Source organism: Nicotiana sylvestris, chromosome 10, assembly GCF_000393655.2.
Source record: "Nicotiana sylvestris chromosome 10, ASM39365v2, whole genome shotgun sequence".
In the NCBI taxonomy this organism is placed as follows: domain Eukaryota; kingdom Viridiplantae; phylum Streptophyta; class Magnoliopsida; order Solanales; family Solanaceae; genus Nicotiana; species Nicotiana sylvestris.
Genome location: NC_091066.1, coordinates 90769062 through 90784928, shown reverse-complemented (window position 1 = coordinate 90784928; position 15867 = coordinate 90769062). Strand labels below are relative to the sequence as shown.

General features: G+C 35.5%; 3 protein-coding genes across 3 annotated transcripts; 1 reads left to right on the top strand and 2 right to left on the bottom strand.

Annotated features, from left to right (window-relative positions):
- Window positions 1-2402: 2402 nt before the first annotated feature.
- On the top strand, window positions 2403-4878 carry LOC104222042 (large ribosomal subunit protein eL34-like). Its single transcript, XM_009773217.2, has 4 exons — window positions 2403-2647; window positions 2725-2804; window positions 4444-4553; window positions 4657-4878. The coding sequence occupies exons 1-4, from the start codon at window positions 2569-2571 to the stop codon at window positions 4748-4750; spliced, it is 363 nt and encodes a 120-aa protein (XP_009771519.1). The 5' UTR covers window positions 2403-2568; the 3' UTR covers window positions 4751-4878.
- Window positions 4879-5779: 901 nt separating this feature from the next.
- LOC104222043 (glutathione S-transferase U10-like) lies at window positions 5780-7943 on the bottom strand. The gene is made up of 2 exons (XM_009773218.2): window positions 7558-7943; window positions 5780-6264 (listed from the first exon to the last, which is right to left on the bottom strand). The coding sequence occupies exons 1-2, from the start codon at window positions 7873-7875 to the stop codon at window positions 5896-5898; spliced, it is 687 nt and encodes a 228-aa protein (XP_009771520.1). The 5' UTR covers window positions 7876-7943; the 3' UTR covers window positions 5780-5895.
- A 3126-nt stretch (window positions 7944-11069) lies between these two features.
- Window positions 11070-12590, bottom strand: LOC104222044 (glutathione S-transferase U9-like). Its single transcript, XM_009773220.2, has 2 exons — window positions 12103-12590; window positions 11070-11559 (listed from the first exon to the last, which is right to left on the bottom strand). The coding sequence occupies exons 1-2, from the start codon at window positions 12418-12420 to the stop codon at window positions 11197-11199; spliced, it is 681 nt and encodes a 226-aa protein (XP_009771522.1). The 5' UTR covers window positions 12421-12590; the 3' UTR covers window positions 11070-11196.
- Between the last annotated feature and the right edge of the window lie 3277 nt (window positions 12591-15867).

Sequence of the window (15867 nt, the reverse complement as noted above, 5' to 3'; positions counted from 1 at the left end):
AATAACTTCAGCATCTTCCGCTGAAGTTTTTGAAAAAGCTTATCCAGGACAAAAAAGCTTCAGCTTATTTAGTGCTAAAGTTTTTATAAATGAAATAACTTCAACATCTTCTGCTGAAGTTTGTGTAAAAGTTTAATGATAAAACTAATGAATCCAGGACAAAATTTTTTTACCTTATTTAGTGCAATTACAAATAAAAACTTCAGCTACTATGCTTAAGTTCAGCAATTACAAACAAAAATTTCAGCAAATAGAGAACAAAATTTCAGCTACTATGCTTAAGTTCAGCAATTACAAACAAAAACTTCAGCACACTTGCTACTTCAGGTCCGTGTTGCCTGATTGTTTTTACTACATTAGCCCCGTATGCTAAAGTTACGCGAAAAACTGGGTACGTTTGTAATTTTTTTTGTAAAGCGGGCACAAGTTAACACGTGACCTAAAAATCGGGTATAGATGCAAATCCCATTTCTATCAAGAAATTTTTTCTTTCCTATACCATATATGAAACCTTATTACCAAAAATGTGCATAGTTTCTAATTTACCCGCCCTGTCCACATTTTTTCTACAGTTATTATACCAATCATTAAATACTAACTAATAGTAGCTGAATATTCCTAATTTATCGAGCTAAAATTGAAGAACAGAATATTCTAAAAAGATTTGGCATAAATCAGATCAAATCATATTCTTCCAGATATTCCTATTTAGGCGCGCTACAATTATGGAAGTAAATATTCTTCCTGATATTTTCCACCATTGATAGCCATTAAAAAGCTTGAAAGCTTTGAATTCAAATTTGGATTTTCAAAAATCATTATTTTTATGGATTGGGTGTTGTTGAAAATAATCGAAAATATGGTTTGGAGTTTATATCTCAATTTTGAGGGGTTTTGGTAAAGATTAGACTTGGTTTTGACTGAATTTCAGATTGAAACTCGAAGAAGAAGAAGAAGAAGAAGAAGAAGAAGAAGAAGAAGAAGAAGAAGACATATTGCAGAAATTGTAGATAAATTGTAGATTATTTGTATTCTGATTGTAAATGCTTTATTTTCTGTTTTCACAAATAAAAAACAGCTAAAACTCCTACAAATCTTCTGAAAAATGTAATTATGTCAAAAATTACAATTATGCTACAATTGGATGGGAATTGGGATATAAAAATTTAATGTATCCAGTTTGTAGATATTTTGTAGATAAATTGTAGATTATTTGTATTCTGATTGTAGATGCTTTGTTTTCTGTTTTCACAAATCAAAAAACGACTAAAACTTCTACAAATCTTCTGCAAAATATACATTTATGTCGAAAATGCCAATTATGCTACGATTGAATGGAATTGGGATATTAAAATTCAATGTACCCAGTTTGTAGATATTTTGTAGATAAATTATAGATTATTTGTATTCTGATTGTAGATGCATTATTTTCTGTTTTTACAAATCCAAAACGACTAAAACTCCTACAAAATCTTCTACAAAAAATGCAATTATGTCGAAAATCCAATTAAGCTACAATTGAATGGGAATTGGGATATTAAAATTCAATGTACCCAGTTTGTAGATATTTTGTAGATAAATTGTAGATTATTTGTATTCTGATTGTAGATGCTTTGTTTTCTGTTTTCACAAATAAAAAACGACTAAAACTTCTACAAATCTTCTGCAAAAAATAGTCTACAATTTATCTACAATTTTCTACAACTTATCTACAATTTCTGCAATATTTCTTCTTCTTCTTCTTCTTCTTCTTCTTCTTTCAATCTGAAATTCAGCCAAAACCAAGTCTAAATCTTCACCAAAACCCCTCAAAATTGAGATATAAACTCCAAAACATATTTTCAATTATTTATTACAACACCCAATCAAAACAAATAATGATTTTTGAAAACCCAAATTTGAATTCAAAGCTTCAAAGCTTTTTAATGGTTGTCAATGGTGGAATTGCTGCTCTCTTGTCTCTCTGAAGGTTTGTTCTTCTTTATTGAGAAAATTTGAAGCTGAAAGTAAATGCGTGTATGAACTTTGAAGATTTGACTTCAATTTTGATGACCTTTCTTGTTCTTTATTGATGAACTTCAACTGGAGTAAAATGGGGAACCAACTTTGTTGAATGGTTTCTTCAATTTTCTATGAATTTAGAGGGAGAATTTAGTTTCAGAAGATGGAAAATAGTAAAAAGAATGTGGGTATGGGTAAAACGTGGGTGGAACTAAGGGGTTAGGAGAGAGAAATGTTCAGATTCCTTTAATTAAGGAGTAAAAAATGTATAATTAATTATAACCTTAATTAACTATGGTATAGAATTGATAATTTGGTATACTAAGTGTAATTAAGTCAAATCTTAAACAATGATGCCAAAATTCCTTCTATCAATCATGAGTAATATTGGCCCAATTATCAATGGAATTGGACTGAAGCCCAAAAGACAGAGGGTTCATCTCAACCTTCAAGCATACCTGTCGGAGGCCGTCAGATGCAGGGCAATTTCAACTAAGGTTTAGGTTTTTGACTCAAAACCTTATTATCTTCCATTAGAAGAGAGAGAAAAGGAGAGAGGTTCCGAAGATGGTGCAGAGACTTACTTATCGGAAGCGCCATAGCTATGCAACCAAATCCAGCCAGCATCGTGTCGTCAAAACCCCTGGTAATTGAGTCGTAAATTGATTAGTTATTTAATGTTACTTTTGAAAATATTTTTGATGGGATTGATTTGGAATGTAGGTGGCAAGTTAGTATACCAGAGTAGCAAGAAGCGAGCTAGTGGGCCTAAGTGTCCTGTTACCGGGAAGAGGATTCAAGGGGTAATATCTACTCTCTTTCACTTATTTTGTGTATTTTTATGTATTTACATGTAAGATATTTGTTTATCAGAACAGGGCTACCCAAGTAGCTTTAGCTATTGATACCTAAGAATAAAAGACTGAATAATAATTTAGTATTGGAATGAAATGGACCCGAAAGCTGAATGAATTTAGAAGACAGTGGCGGAGGCATGATTATCAACAAGGGGGTTCAATATCTACTACTATATACATAAAATAGATTTTTGACTTTTTATATACAGTGTGATTTTCTTATGCCCCTTTAGCTCTGCCTTTGATTGAAGATTCATATTGCCACCGCCAGCTTATTTGAGTATGGGGCTTAGTTGATTGATTCATTGATATCTTTAAGAATACAATCATTTTTACCGCACCTTGCTTACAATGTGCTCTTGTATGTGTAATTGTAGTACGAGAAATTACTTTGCTCATCTCTGCAACTATTTAAGTTTCATTTGCACCTTTTGGGCCTCTAGCCTCCAGGCTCTTTTGGTGCCATTTCTAGTTCATGGCGTTTTTATCCAACTTCGCATGTTGGTGGGCTGGTAGCCTACCTTTTAACGTCATATGAATCTCACTGGGTGTATCGAGTTATGTTTCCTTACGCGTGGATTCTGTGGTTGCTGTAGTTTGAAAATGTTATGTTGGCAATCTAAGTGAGCATTTCTTCTTGGTATGTTTAACTGGATATATTTAGTTTGTTCTAGACTGCTAGGTGTTTCGCAGACTCACAGTGAGGCTAAATCATCTATATTGCTCTTAGTAGAGTTTTATTATTCTCGAGCTATTCATACTTTTAATATTTTCCCTTAATTGTGCCATTCTTCATTAAGCCGTGCTTTATTTGCACTTTGCACTTGAAGCCCTAGTGGATTTCAACACTTTTCGTCATTCCTTGCCTTTGATAACACCAGTTAGTCTAACATGAGTATAACTTTTTAATGTAAAATGTACTTTTTAAAGGTTGTGATTGATTGATTGGCCCATTTTCCTTTGTTCTCCCAATCCACAAAGCTGTAGGTGAAGCTGCACTCTGGATGATTGACTCCTCCTTTTGACCTTGTTAATAACTGAGTTCAGATCATCTCTCATAAGTCATAACTCCTTAGCTTTAATATTAGGAATTATTTGGTGAGTCCTAACCTTTAATTTACCGGAGCACATAGAACCTTTCTCACCTTTCTTTGGTGATTCATTGGAAGATCTGTGCATCATCTAATCAAAGAAATGACTTGAAAGACCAATTGAGCAAGTGCAGTGGCAAAAATAGTACATGTTAAAATGGTTTTTGTTTACCCATAGCTGACGGTTAATTCTGCCATTAGAGCAGGAGAACCAGGCTTAAACATTTAAGATCATCTTGTTTTGTTGATCCTCAAAGTTTGATAATGTTCCCTTGTTCAAGAGTCCCCATGCTAGAAGTGACTAGCTCCATATTCCATAAGAAATGTGAACGCCACGGTTAGCTTTCTGGTGGCTTCTTTGTTGAATGTATGGTCATAAAGTTGTGTATTTGTTATCCGGACAGCTTACAACCTCAGTTTATGACTGACTTATTGTGCAATTTGTTTGAGCATGTAGAGCAATTTACTAACATCAGCAGCTGGTTGTTTCGTAGATCCCTCACTTGAGACCAGCTGAGTATAAGAGATCTAGATTGTCTAGGAACAGGAGGACCGCGAATCGTGCCTATGGTGGTGTGTTGTCTGGAGGAGCAGTGAGAGAGAGGTTTGTTCTCTCTTGATATATGTTGCCCATTCTCTGATATTTGTTGTCCCGGGTTTCTCATCATGTTCCTGTGAGTCATACGTGAGCAACGTTGGTTTTTCAGGGTTATTCGAGCTTTCTTGGTGGAAGAGCAGAAAATTGTGAAGAAGGTTTTGAAGATTCAAAAAGCCAAAGAAATGCTGGCAGCTAAGAGCTGAGGAGTTAATTTATAGGAACTTTCTGATTTCAAGTCTTGGAAATTTTAACATTCAAGTGATTACTGTTCGTGCACTTAGAAATTGTGAGTTGCTTATATTATGAATCAAAATGATTATTTTTACTGTCATTATCTCATTCTAGATAGATCTAGTTGTTCGACTTGTCGTAATTCCTCTAAAACATGGGATGCAGTTTCACTGTGCTTGTTGAAGTATTACTGGAAGAAATTTGGCATATGATGACCAATAAAATTTGTGTTCAAGACCAAATCTAACATTTGTTACGACTTAGCGATATCGTGAAATTTTTTAAGCATTTGGTTGGAATCTACAAGCTGTGACTGTTTTGGCCGCATTGAGGAAATTATTAAGCTCAACTTGTTACTTACACTATGTTATGACGAAGAGCTTCAAAAAAGTAAACTAAGTGAAATTATGGAAATTTCTGGAAAAGCAAATATAGAAGATGAAAGAGAACTTTGTACGGTTGTGGATGTACCCATTCCAGAGATGAACTTTGGCTCTTTAAAAGGGTTCTTCTGGCAAGAATTTGAATTCAATGCTTCAAATTGTTATCTATATATTGAGTGAGGACAACTGATTCCACAATAGCTTTTCCCTTTTGAAGAAGCACGGCACGTACTCGTGTTGGCCTCACTTTCTTGGAATTTATGGCTTTAGTTTTGAGTCCTTTGACTAAGTTACAACCTAGTGACTAATAACTCGAACTATCACGAGTTCAAATTTCAGTAGTCGGGAACTCTCAGCATCTCGGACAAATTCGGAACAATTTTGTGCTCTCGTATATCACGTTCCTCCACCTAAAATTGCATCAAATTTGTGTAACGATGCACGAACTTTCATTCGTTATTGTTTCATTAATGAAATAAATCGTATTGGTATTGTTATTACCAATAAACAGGGTGAAAAAGAAGAAGATTTCGATGCAAGAATCCATGTTAAGGGCGATTACTTTCGTTCACACAAATTTAAGGACAAATCAGATACATTTAAGTGCTAGCAGCAATATAAAGTGATTTTCACCAAAACATAAGTAGCCTTTCGAATTCAGATGGCCAAAAAAGCCTTATTACAAAACAGAATTCAGCACAAAAGCGGTAGGTGCAGACAGAAACTTAAAAACATCAATTTCTTGGCGTTTTGAAGCCCACATCTTTGAGAAAATGAAGAAATGAAACCACCTTGTCATGAGGTGGTGCATATTCTTTAACTATAGGCAGCTCAATTAGACTAGTCACCCATGAGCATAACAAAGGTGTCTTGTCTGGATCCAGTATCTTCACACCAAACATTTGCTCTTGCACTTTGTATCCCCCTAGTGTAACAACAATCATGATATCTAGCAACCCCATATTCCTTCCTAGTATATTAGTGTCGATACCCAGGGAGGAATTCTTGATTCCATCTTCTAACACGTTCAGTTTCTCTAGAAATTCCTCTAATGCCTCGTCTTGTCCTTCCCCTTTCAAGACCTTGAGCATGCACTCTGTTACCTGTATATAATTAGAGGGGCATCATGAATTAAATTAGTAGGTGCAATATTTCAATGCACACACTATTCATTTGTAACAATAGATGTGTGCTTAGTATAAATACAAAATTTCAACTTCTCTACTAGATATATAGTCCTTTTTGCTTTAGGAATTCTGAATCTACTAATCGACTAATTCAAATAAATTCACACTTAAAGGGGTAAAATGCTCCTTACTACTTCATTCCAAGAGTTTGAACTCAAAATCTTAGGTTAAGGCTGAATCCCAACCATCTCGCGGCCACACTCCTTGGTGATATTGTATGGGTAAAAAATTATCTCTAAAATGCTCGAGCCATGATGGTATTGATAAGGCATTCGCAGGCCGCCATATGTCACCTATGTGACTCTAATAAACCTGCCCAAGGACGAGGTGGTTCAAGAAACAACGAATGTCACAGTCGAAGAGTCAACAAAGATCAAGGTCGAGGTCGAACATCCTTGACAAAGTTATAACGACTAGTTTCAAGGTATAATATTGAAGAGAATATTCTATTGGATATTTTATGCACCTATACTATTAGGGTTTTCTAGGAACTTGTTCCCTATAAATAGAAAGAGACACAATGATATTAGGGGGAGATATTGATTTGTAAAAAACACACATTGACTTTATTGAGAGAATCTGTTCCTATTGCAAGCATACAAAAACAACTTTTTTACTAAGATTCTTGTCTAACTTTTCCACTGGATCCAAGAACAATGTAAGTGTTGAAAGGCTTATCAATTAATATCCACTGATCTCACCCCTTTCGGGTGACTCACACATTTTCTTTACTTAAATGTCATTTATTAATATTTATTACTATTTAATGACATATCCCATCTTTTTGGATCATTGAATATCGTTATCATTACTTAAATTCGTTGTCATCTAGACAAAATATATAAGTTGTTTTGTCTTGACACCGATAACCTTATCTTTTGGATATTATTTTTAATTAAAATTAACTCTTCTTCGTATCAATCTAAATGGTTGAACCAACGTCAATATTTTTGGTCAAATAGATATACGTATGGATATATGGTTCGTGATTTGATAGGATGAAGCATTCAGAGATAAAGCAAATATGCAGCTGATGGGTTGGGGTATAGTAGGTTCAGATGCCTAGATACTAGTATATCTTAGCTACTAATTTCTATTCTATTTATAACGTAATTAGTAAAGGTAAATCTACTTAATCATATCGACTACTTGTGCATCGATCAGCTGGGTCGAAAGAAATGAATGAACAAATTTTGTGACATGAATTACCTGTTGGATGTAAGAAGCCCAGAATCGGACTCTGGATCTTTCATAAGGATCTTCTGGAAAGAGTCGAGATTTGTTCTTCCATGTCTCATCAATGTATTCAAGAATGACAAAGGACTCCGATACTGGCTTACCATTATGGACAAGTATTGGTACTTTCTTATGAATGGGATTGTATTTGAGGAGCAATGTACTTTTGTTGCTCAAATCTTCTTCTACATACTCAAAAGGTATGCCTTTGACTTTGAGAGCCAGTTGTACTCTGTTCACATAGGGGCTAATCCACATTCCATGTAGAGTGACCTTATTTTCCTCTCCCATTTTGGTCTCTCAGATTGTTTCAGAGAATTAATTTACATGTTTAAGTTTGTCATATATAAATTTCCTCAAACACTTCCTCCGACTCAGTCATCCAAGGCTGGGCAATTCTTTAGAAATTTTTTAGTTTCACAATAAGCGGAGACCAGAACTGTCTGTAGTCAAATTTGACCAGAATATTTTAAAAGAATTGACGTATGTGATAGGAGTAATATAATATGTTCTCTGCATTTTTGACCTGCGAGCCGATACTGAATTATGATGATAGCAATGACCTCAGCTTCCCATTTCTTGGGGCCAAAGTTTGCCATAGTCTCCCTCCCCCCCCCCCCCCCTTTTTTTTTTCTTCTGGGGACGTGGAGAATGGAGATGGAGCTAGTTGACGGCAAAGTTACAGCGTTTCAATTGAATTTTTTTCGAAGAAAATTACTCCTACATCACTTTTACGTAAGACAAAAATTCTCAAGTATACATTCAAATTGTTGAATTCCATCGACATGAGAAACTTTTAGTGAAATGATAAATTACTTTAGGTTGTTGGTTTGAATCTCAAGTCACACTCCATCATTTTCTGAATCTCCTGGTTAGTGGCCATGGCCAAAGTCAGGACCATAATTTTAACCATGGATATTACTAATACTAAAATAAAAAGAATTAATTTGATCGGGGAATAACAAAATTGAGACAGTCTCCCAAAGGGGCAGTGATATCCGCACTTCAGACAAATAGACAAACTAGCTAGAGCCTCTGACTCTGAGGGAGAGAATAAAAATTGCGCACTGCTTGTACAATTAAATGAGGAAAGTCATTTCCCCTAATTTGATAGAAATATCAGAAAAATACTTGCTGATGAAGAACATTTTCTGGATGATGACTTTTTGTTGTATGAACACACTCAAAATGTAATTAAGTAGCCTTTGGAATCCAAATCGTGATCTTCCAAGTCATTTTCCTTAATGACGCACATATATGAGGCGACGTGTTCGTTTGGATCTGTCGTCCCGTTATACTTCGCAATCTCGGGCATATAGAACTTCTTTGGGATTGGCTTCGGAGCTGCACTTGGGGGAAAAGGTTTTTGGCAAACTTTTTGGAATCAAATCCTTTCAATACTGGTGGTGCCTCCGGGATTTGGTTGACCCTGAAGTTATAAGTTTCCACTTTCTTATCATTTTCCTCGATCTTCTTTTCCCTGGTCTCGGTTCGCTTCATCAGTTCCCTGAGCAATTTTACGATAGTGATCTCTTTGGCACCGATTCGGCTCTATAAACAACTTCTTGGGATGGATCGAGCTCGATCCTGCTTGGTGCACGATTCTGATTTTGGAGTTGTACTATTGCAGCTTGTTGAGTCTACAATATCTCGAATATCATTCGAAGGCTAATTCTGCCTTCTTCACCGCCCTATGCATCTGATCGGCTGTTCGAGCATCTCTGCGAATGCTATTTTCAGATCGACGCCCAACTTCCCGTTAATGGCAATATGGGAGCTGACGTCAATTGGGTCTACGACCGGGGGTACATCGGGGTTGATTGGAGATACTCTGTTTTCGGGGGCAGCTATGTTATCGTTTTCACCGTGGAAACCAAGGCCATTGTCTGCCTGTGTGGGTGCTACTTGAGAGTTTGACATGTTGATCCTGAAATCAAAGACACTTACAAAAACAAGTGTAAAGCAGAGCGTGTTATGAGAATTAATACCAAGCAATCACTATTATCCTTAGCCCCACGATGGGCGCAAAACTGTTTACTCTTAAAACCGGATCACAATTAAACTTATAAATGGTTTTAAGGATATGTGATTTCACTTGACACAAACTGATAAATATAAGAACTAATGCTATGAATTAATAATAAAATAAAGCAAACCAGTGTGATGAACAATTATGGCCCTTGAGCTAATTGCTCTCGAACCAACTGAACACGTTATTGAGAGTATGAACTCGACAATAGAACTTGCAAAAGATAAAAGTGTGATATAATGCTTTGATATGCGTGAATGTAAGATGGTTACAAATGATTAAAGCTCCTTTGTATAGTAGAGAAATTTCACCTATGGTACAATTCTAATTACAGAAGGAAATTACATGATTAGCTAAACAACCTTTCTTGATTTAAACCGTTTCGAGATTTCCACCATGATACTAGGCCAATCACGGATATTTCGCCTTTCCGTATTATGCTATCTTCGGTCTTGCTCGATGTCTATTTTGTTTGGCCTGGATCATCACTGATCTCGATCTCGACAGGTACTTCGAATCCCGAACTCAGTACCTTATCCTCATATCTCGGTCTCAGATGCTACGGGGCCGATCCTCGATCCATCCCTATCGTCGGTTAATCAGTAAAATCGGACGGCCCCCGTCAAGACCGTATACAATACTACTTATAAATTTTCTCCAACACTTTCTCGAATCTTCGTTTCAGTCATTCAAGACCAGGCAATTCTTTAGAATTATTTTTGTGTCACGGTAAGCTGGGACCAGTACTCACTTTAGTCAAATTTGACTACAATATTCTAAAAGAATTGACGTATGTGATAGGAGTAATATATATTATGTTCTCTGCATGCCGATAATGACTTGTGGTGATAGCAATGACCTTAGCTGCCCATTTCTTGGGGCCAAAGTTTGCCAAAGTGGCGTGAAAGCAAAGGAAAGGCCGGAAAGAAATAATAGTCTTTTCCCTTTTGTTTTCTGGTGACGTGGAGATGGAGCTAGTTGACGGCAAAGTTACAGTGTATCAAGGGGTTCAATTGAATTTTTTTGGAAGAAAATTACATTACTTTTACGTAAGAAAAAAATTCTTAAGTATACATTCAAATGGTTGAATTCCATCGAAACATGAGAAACTTTTAGTGTAATGATAAATTACTTTAGGTTGTTGGTTTGAATCTCAAGTCACACTCCATCAGTTTCTGAATCTCCTGGTTAGTGGCTATGTCCAAAGTCAGGACCAAAATTTTAACCATGGATATTACTTAATACTAAAATGAAGAGAATTAATTTGATCGGGGAATAACAAAATCGAGGCAGTCTCCCAAAGGGGCAGTGAGGGAGAGAATAAAAATTGCGCACTGTTTGTACAATTAAATGAGGAAAGTCATTTCCCCTAATTTGATAGAAATATCCGAAAAATACTTGCTCATGAAGAACATTTTCTGGATGATGATTTTTTGTTGTATAAACACACTGAAAATGTAATTAAGTAGCCTTTGGAATCCAAATGGGCATAAGCCTTATTATACAATACAGAGGAAAGACATTCAGTACAATTAATGAGTGAGTGAGTACACACAACATACAGAGATCAACATTAAAAAAGCTCAATTGGCCGGAGATTTGAAGACCATTTCTTTGAGAAAATGAAGAAATGAAACAACCTTGTCATGAGGTGGAGTGATTTCTTTAACTATAGGCAGCTCAATTAAACTACTCAACCCTGAGCATAACAAAGGTGTTTTGTCTGGATCCAATATCTTCACACCAAACACTTGCTCTTGTACTTTGTATGCCCCTAGTGTTATAATGATCATGATATCTAGCAACCCCATATTCCTTCCTTCTATATTAGTGTTGATACCCAGGGAGGAATTCTTGATTCCATCTTCCAGCACGTTCAGTTTCTCATAAAATTCCTCTAATGCTTTTTCTTCCCCTTTGAAGACCTTGAGCATGCATTCAGTCACCTACGCATAAGAGTGTCAATGGTCAATAAAAATCAATTGAATCAATGGAAATGAGCCTTATCCAACTAATTATTTAGTAGTTCTTTTAAAGTAAAATCATAAGTTTCAGTTTATATATATATATATACCAAATAATTAGGATAAGTTTTTAATTTTATGACAGAAATCGATCCATAATATATATCTTAATTAAGTAATTATTCAACCAAATATTTGTGTTGATATAGAGGGTTTAAGTGTTAGATTTTAAAATATAGGGTGTGTACGTATGTGCAGTTAAGTCATATTAGAGAAGTATTTAGTGTAATTTGTCCTTTTTTGTTTTGGTAATAAAGGTAAATATTATACATAACTAAGCATGCGTACAGAGTGACTGGTACGTAATTTGTCATTTTCTTACCTCAACCCCGTTCCTTTATTTTACCTTAGGATAGACTAAATAGGCAAAACTAATACACAGTATACACATCATCCATGAATGAATTTTTTTGAACAATGTGAAAATGGCTAGAAAGAAAGAATGAATTTTGTGACATGAATTACCTGTTGGATGTAAGAAGCCCAGAACCGGACTCTGGATCTTTCATAAGGATCTTCAGGCAAGAGTCGAGGTTCATTCTTCCATGTTTCATCAATGTATTCAATAATGACAAATGACTCCGATACTGGCTTTCCATTATGGACAAGTACTGGTACTTTCTTATGAATGGGATTGTATTTGAGGAGCAATATACTTTTGTTGCTCAAATCTTCTTCTATATACTCAAAAGGTATGCCTTTGACTTTGAGAGCCAATTCTACTCTCTTCACATAAGGGCTAGCCCACATTCCATGTAGAATGACCTTATTTTCCTCTCCCATTTTGGTCTCTCAGATTGTTTCAGAATGGAGATGCTTATGTTTAAAGTCGTCATATATAAATTCTTTACATCTTTTTGGCTTACCACTTGGCCACAATTGTCTAAAGTCAAGATTTGACTCGTATATTTTAAAAGAAACGACATATGTGATAATGCAATATTTCTGACTTATTAGCGGATTTAATGATCTAGATGACAAGTTCAATGACCCCAGCAGCCTATTTCTTTGTGCCCAAGTTTGGAAAACAAATGAAGGATAGGTGAAATCATGAAGCAATAAATAAACTTTTTTTTTCCTTGGATATGGCGTGGAGATGGAGTTAGTTGAATTCCAAATACACAACCTATTATGGAGAAGTTAAATTTTAATCAAACGGAAGAACATGATTTGCACTTCTTAATTCTTAAAAAGAGATCTGTGTCCTCATATTGCTTGGGAGGGAATAAAGAGCTCAGTAAGTTTATTTTCTGGTTGTGGGATGAAAGTTCTATTCACTGCTAGAAATTCGGTAAAAACCGACCGTGGTCGACCGATCGATTTTGGCTGGTCAGAAAACTGGCCAATTCGATTGGTTTTTAAAAAAATATAATTTTGTTTACGAAACCAACAAACTTTGGTCGATTTTCTTTGGTACAAAATGCGGGAAACTATATTTGGGTCCCGCAAAATTTATTTTTGAATAAATCGACTAACATTGGTCGGTTTTTAATTTAAAATAAATTAAAATTAATAATAAAAAAATCGACTGAAAATCGGTTAGTTAATTCGGTCGGTCATTTTAAAAAACGACTTAATTCGGCCGATAATTTTATGTTTGAATTAAACCGACCGACATCGGTCGTTTATTTTCGTGTGAAAATACAATTAAAGAGTATAAATGAAATAAAAAACGGTCTTAAAACAAAATGCACCAATGGTCTGGTGGTAGAATAATATCCTGTTATATTACAGACACCGGTTTGATTCCTAGATGGTGCATCTTTTAATTACATAATTAAAATACCGACCGACGGTCAGTTTTTTCGGCAATTTTTTTTTTGAATTTAATTGACCGACCAAAATTGATCGGAAAACTCTACCGATAATACGATTATCGACCGCCACGAATTAGTCGATTTTCGATCGATTTTTGCTAATTACTGGCTAACATCGATCGATTTTTTCCCTTTTTAAGTAGTAGTTGTTAAATTATTAGAGCCTTCAAGGTGAAATAATTTCGGTTAAGCTATTTGATCAGAAAACACAAAATCATATCGACTAGGTGTATGACAGAGTTCCAAAAATAGCCAAGAAATTTGTTTACGTGTCATGTGTTCCAAATAGCTTATGTGAGTTTAAAGAAGTTGTTTACCGTTAAAATGGACAAGAATTGAATTTATACGTGTTTTTAAGGATATATGAACTAATTCAATACTAGTGATTAATATCGTTATATGAGCAAATTAAAGATATAATAAACAGCCAAATCAGTAGTAGTATTGAGTCTGGGCTCAGTTATGAGCTTAACAATTAGCCTGCCTTCAGTTCGGAGCCAAATATTTATGAAGAACTATGAGCAAAAATAAGAACTTTGAATAAGTGTTGGAACTAGAGAAGACAAATGTATATTGCCTTGGTATGCATATTATAATGCGTACCTTGAATAAAAATTATCTCCTTTCTATAGTAGGAGAGTTCCACCCCTTGTACAATTCTAAGAACGGTAAAAATTTTCTTTATCGTTAATAACTAATCTACTGCCGATGCGGGTCGAGATTCACGCCGTGATATCTTCTCAGGCACGGATATCAAGACCCTTTGTTAATCGTGTGTGGACGTTTGATAATGTTTTCTGAGGTCTTGGAGCTCGAACCAGATCCGGGGGAATGGTCTCGATGGATCCGAGGGCAGGTATTTTGTTCGGGCCTTAATACGAGAGACTCTCAACTTTTATTTTGATTCCTTGTAGTTACATCCTTTTGTTTCGATCACATAGAATTTTATTTCCTGAATGATCCCCGCGGTGTTCACTAGTAGGGTTATCTCCCATTTAGTAGTTTCACATGCCATGTTAAATCCGTTCAACACTCGAATTGCTGGCACTATTTGGTCTTGTAGACCCAACTGCTTTACGACCCTCGATCCGATGATATTGGCCGAGTTACCTGGATCAATCAATACACGTTTAACTCGAGATTTATTTATAAGTACAAATATAACCAGTGCATCAATATGCCGTTGTATGATGCGTTCGATGTCCTCATCATTGAACGAAATGGTTCCCTCCAGGATATAATCTCGGGTTCATTTTTCCCTTGTGATGGACACCTTAGTTGTCACAATCCAATTTCTCCCTCCATGAATTATCGTGACAACACATAGTCTCTACGACTAGGTAAGCCTAACACTTCGCGGAAATGAAATAAAAAACATAAAAATTTAACAACTAACAGTAAAAGATAACTTAAATAAAAAAAATATTTGAGATGCCGCTCGGCATATTCAATAATCACTCTCGAAATGTACACAACTCTTCCAAGACTCGGAACACCATAAGTCACAAGCTTCTAAGATCTTTGTCAACTGTTCTATACAACTGTGCTGGTATAAATAAAAGGGAAGCAACATCAGATAGGATAGAAGGAGACTCCGAGGTCTGTGGACGCGGCAAATTTACCTTGAAGTCTCCGAAATGGCAGCAACTGTGCAACTAAAAATGAGGTTGGTCGGAGGTAGCTTGATCTGCACATGAAAAACAAGTACAAGAAAGGGCATGAGTACACCACAATGATACCTAGTAATTCGAAGCCTAACTTCGATCGAGTAGTGACGAGGTCAGGTCAGGGCCCTACTGGTATATATATATATATATATATATATATATATATATATATATATATATATATATATAATAAAACAAGATAGAATGAAATATCGCAGTAAAATATATACGAAAATCTAACAGGAATAGAATCAGTGAAAGATAACAGCTCAGAACACAATGATAACAACATGGGATATTTCAGGATACCGTCCCATAGTCCCAAACGTAAATGTGCAGGGGGATTTTCTGGAATACTGTTCCGTAATCCCAAAGTAAATATGTAGTGCTGGGAGATCTCTCGGAATACCGTTCCGTAGTCCCAAAGTAAATATGCAGAGGGATCTACCTGAATACCATTCTGTAGCCCCAAAAGTAAATACACAGCTCGAACAATAGAAATAACAGCTATAACACGATATCCTACAATTTATACTAAGTACAAGTCGAGGAAAAAGCAGAGAATTCACTAACCATGTTTCACAGAGTTCAGATAGGCAATTAAGACATGTAGACATGCTATTCTAAAGTAAACATGATAATTACATATGCTAGTGTAGCTCAAATAAAGTGAAACAGGTTATTACTTAGTGAAAAAAGGAATTTTACAACAAATAGCTCGTGTACGCACTTGTCACTTCACGTAC

What these genes read in the sequence shown, in the direction of transcription:
- LOC104222042 (XM_009773217.2), top strand. Translation starts at nt 2,569, where the DNA reads ATGGTGCAGAGACTTACTTATCGGAAGCGCCATAGCTATGCAACCAAA. An exon ending in TCGTGTCGTCAAAACCCCTG is followed by an intron (nt 2,648 to 2,724) that starts GTAATTGAGTCG and finishes TTTGGAATGTAG; the next exon opens with GTGGCAAGTTAGTATACCAG. An exon ending in GGAGGAGCAGTGAGAGAGAG is followed by an intron (nt 4,554 to 4,656) that starts GTTTGTTCTCTC and finishes TTGGTTTTTCAG; the next exon opens with GGTTATTCGAGCTTTCTTGG.
- LOC104222043 (XM_009773218.2), bottom strand. Translation starts at nt 7,875, where the DNA reads ATGGGAGAGGAAAATAAGGTCACTCTACATGGAATGTGGATTAGCCCC. An exon ending in GGGCTTCTTACATCCAACAG is followed by an intron (nt 6,265 to 7,557) that starts GTAATTCATGTC and finishes AATTATATACAG; the next exon opens with GTAACAGAGTGCATGCTCAA.
- LOC104222044 (XM_009773220.2), bottom strand. Translation starts at nt 12,420, where the DNA reads ATGGGAGAGGAAAATAAGGTCATTCTACATGGAATGTGGGCTAGCCCT. An exon ending in GGGCTTCTTACATCCAACAG is followed by an intron (nt 11,560 to 12,102) that starts GTAATTCATGTC and finishes TCTTATGCGTAG; the next exon opens with GTGACTGAATGCATGCTCAA.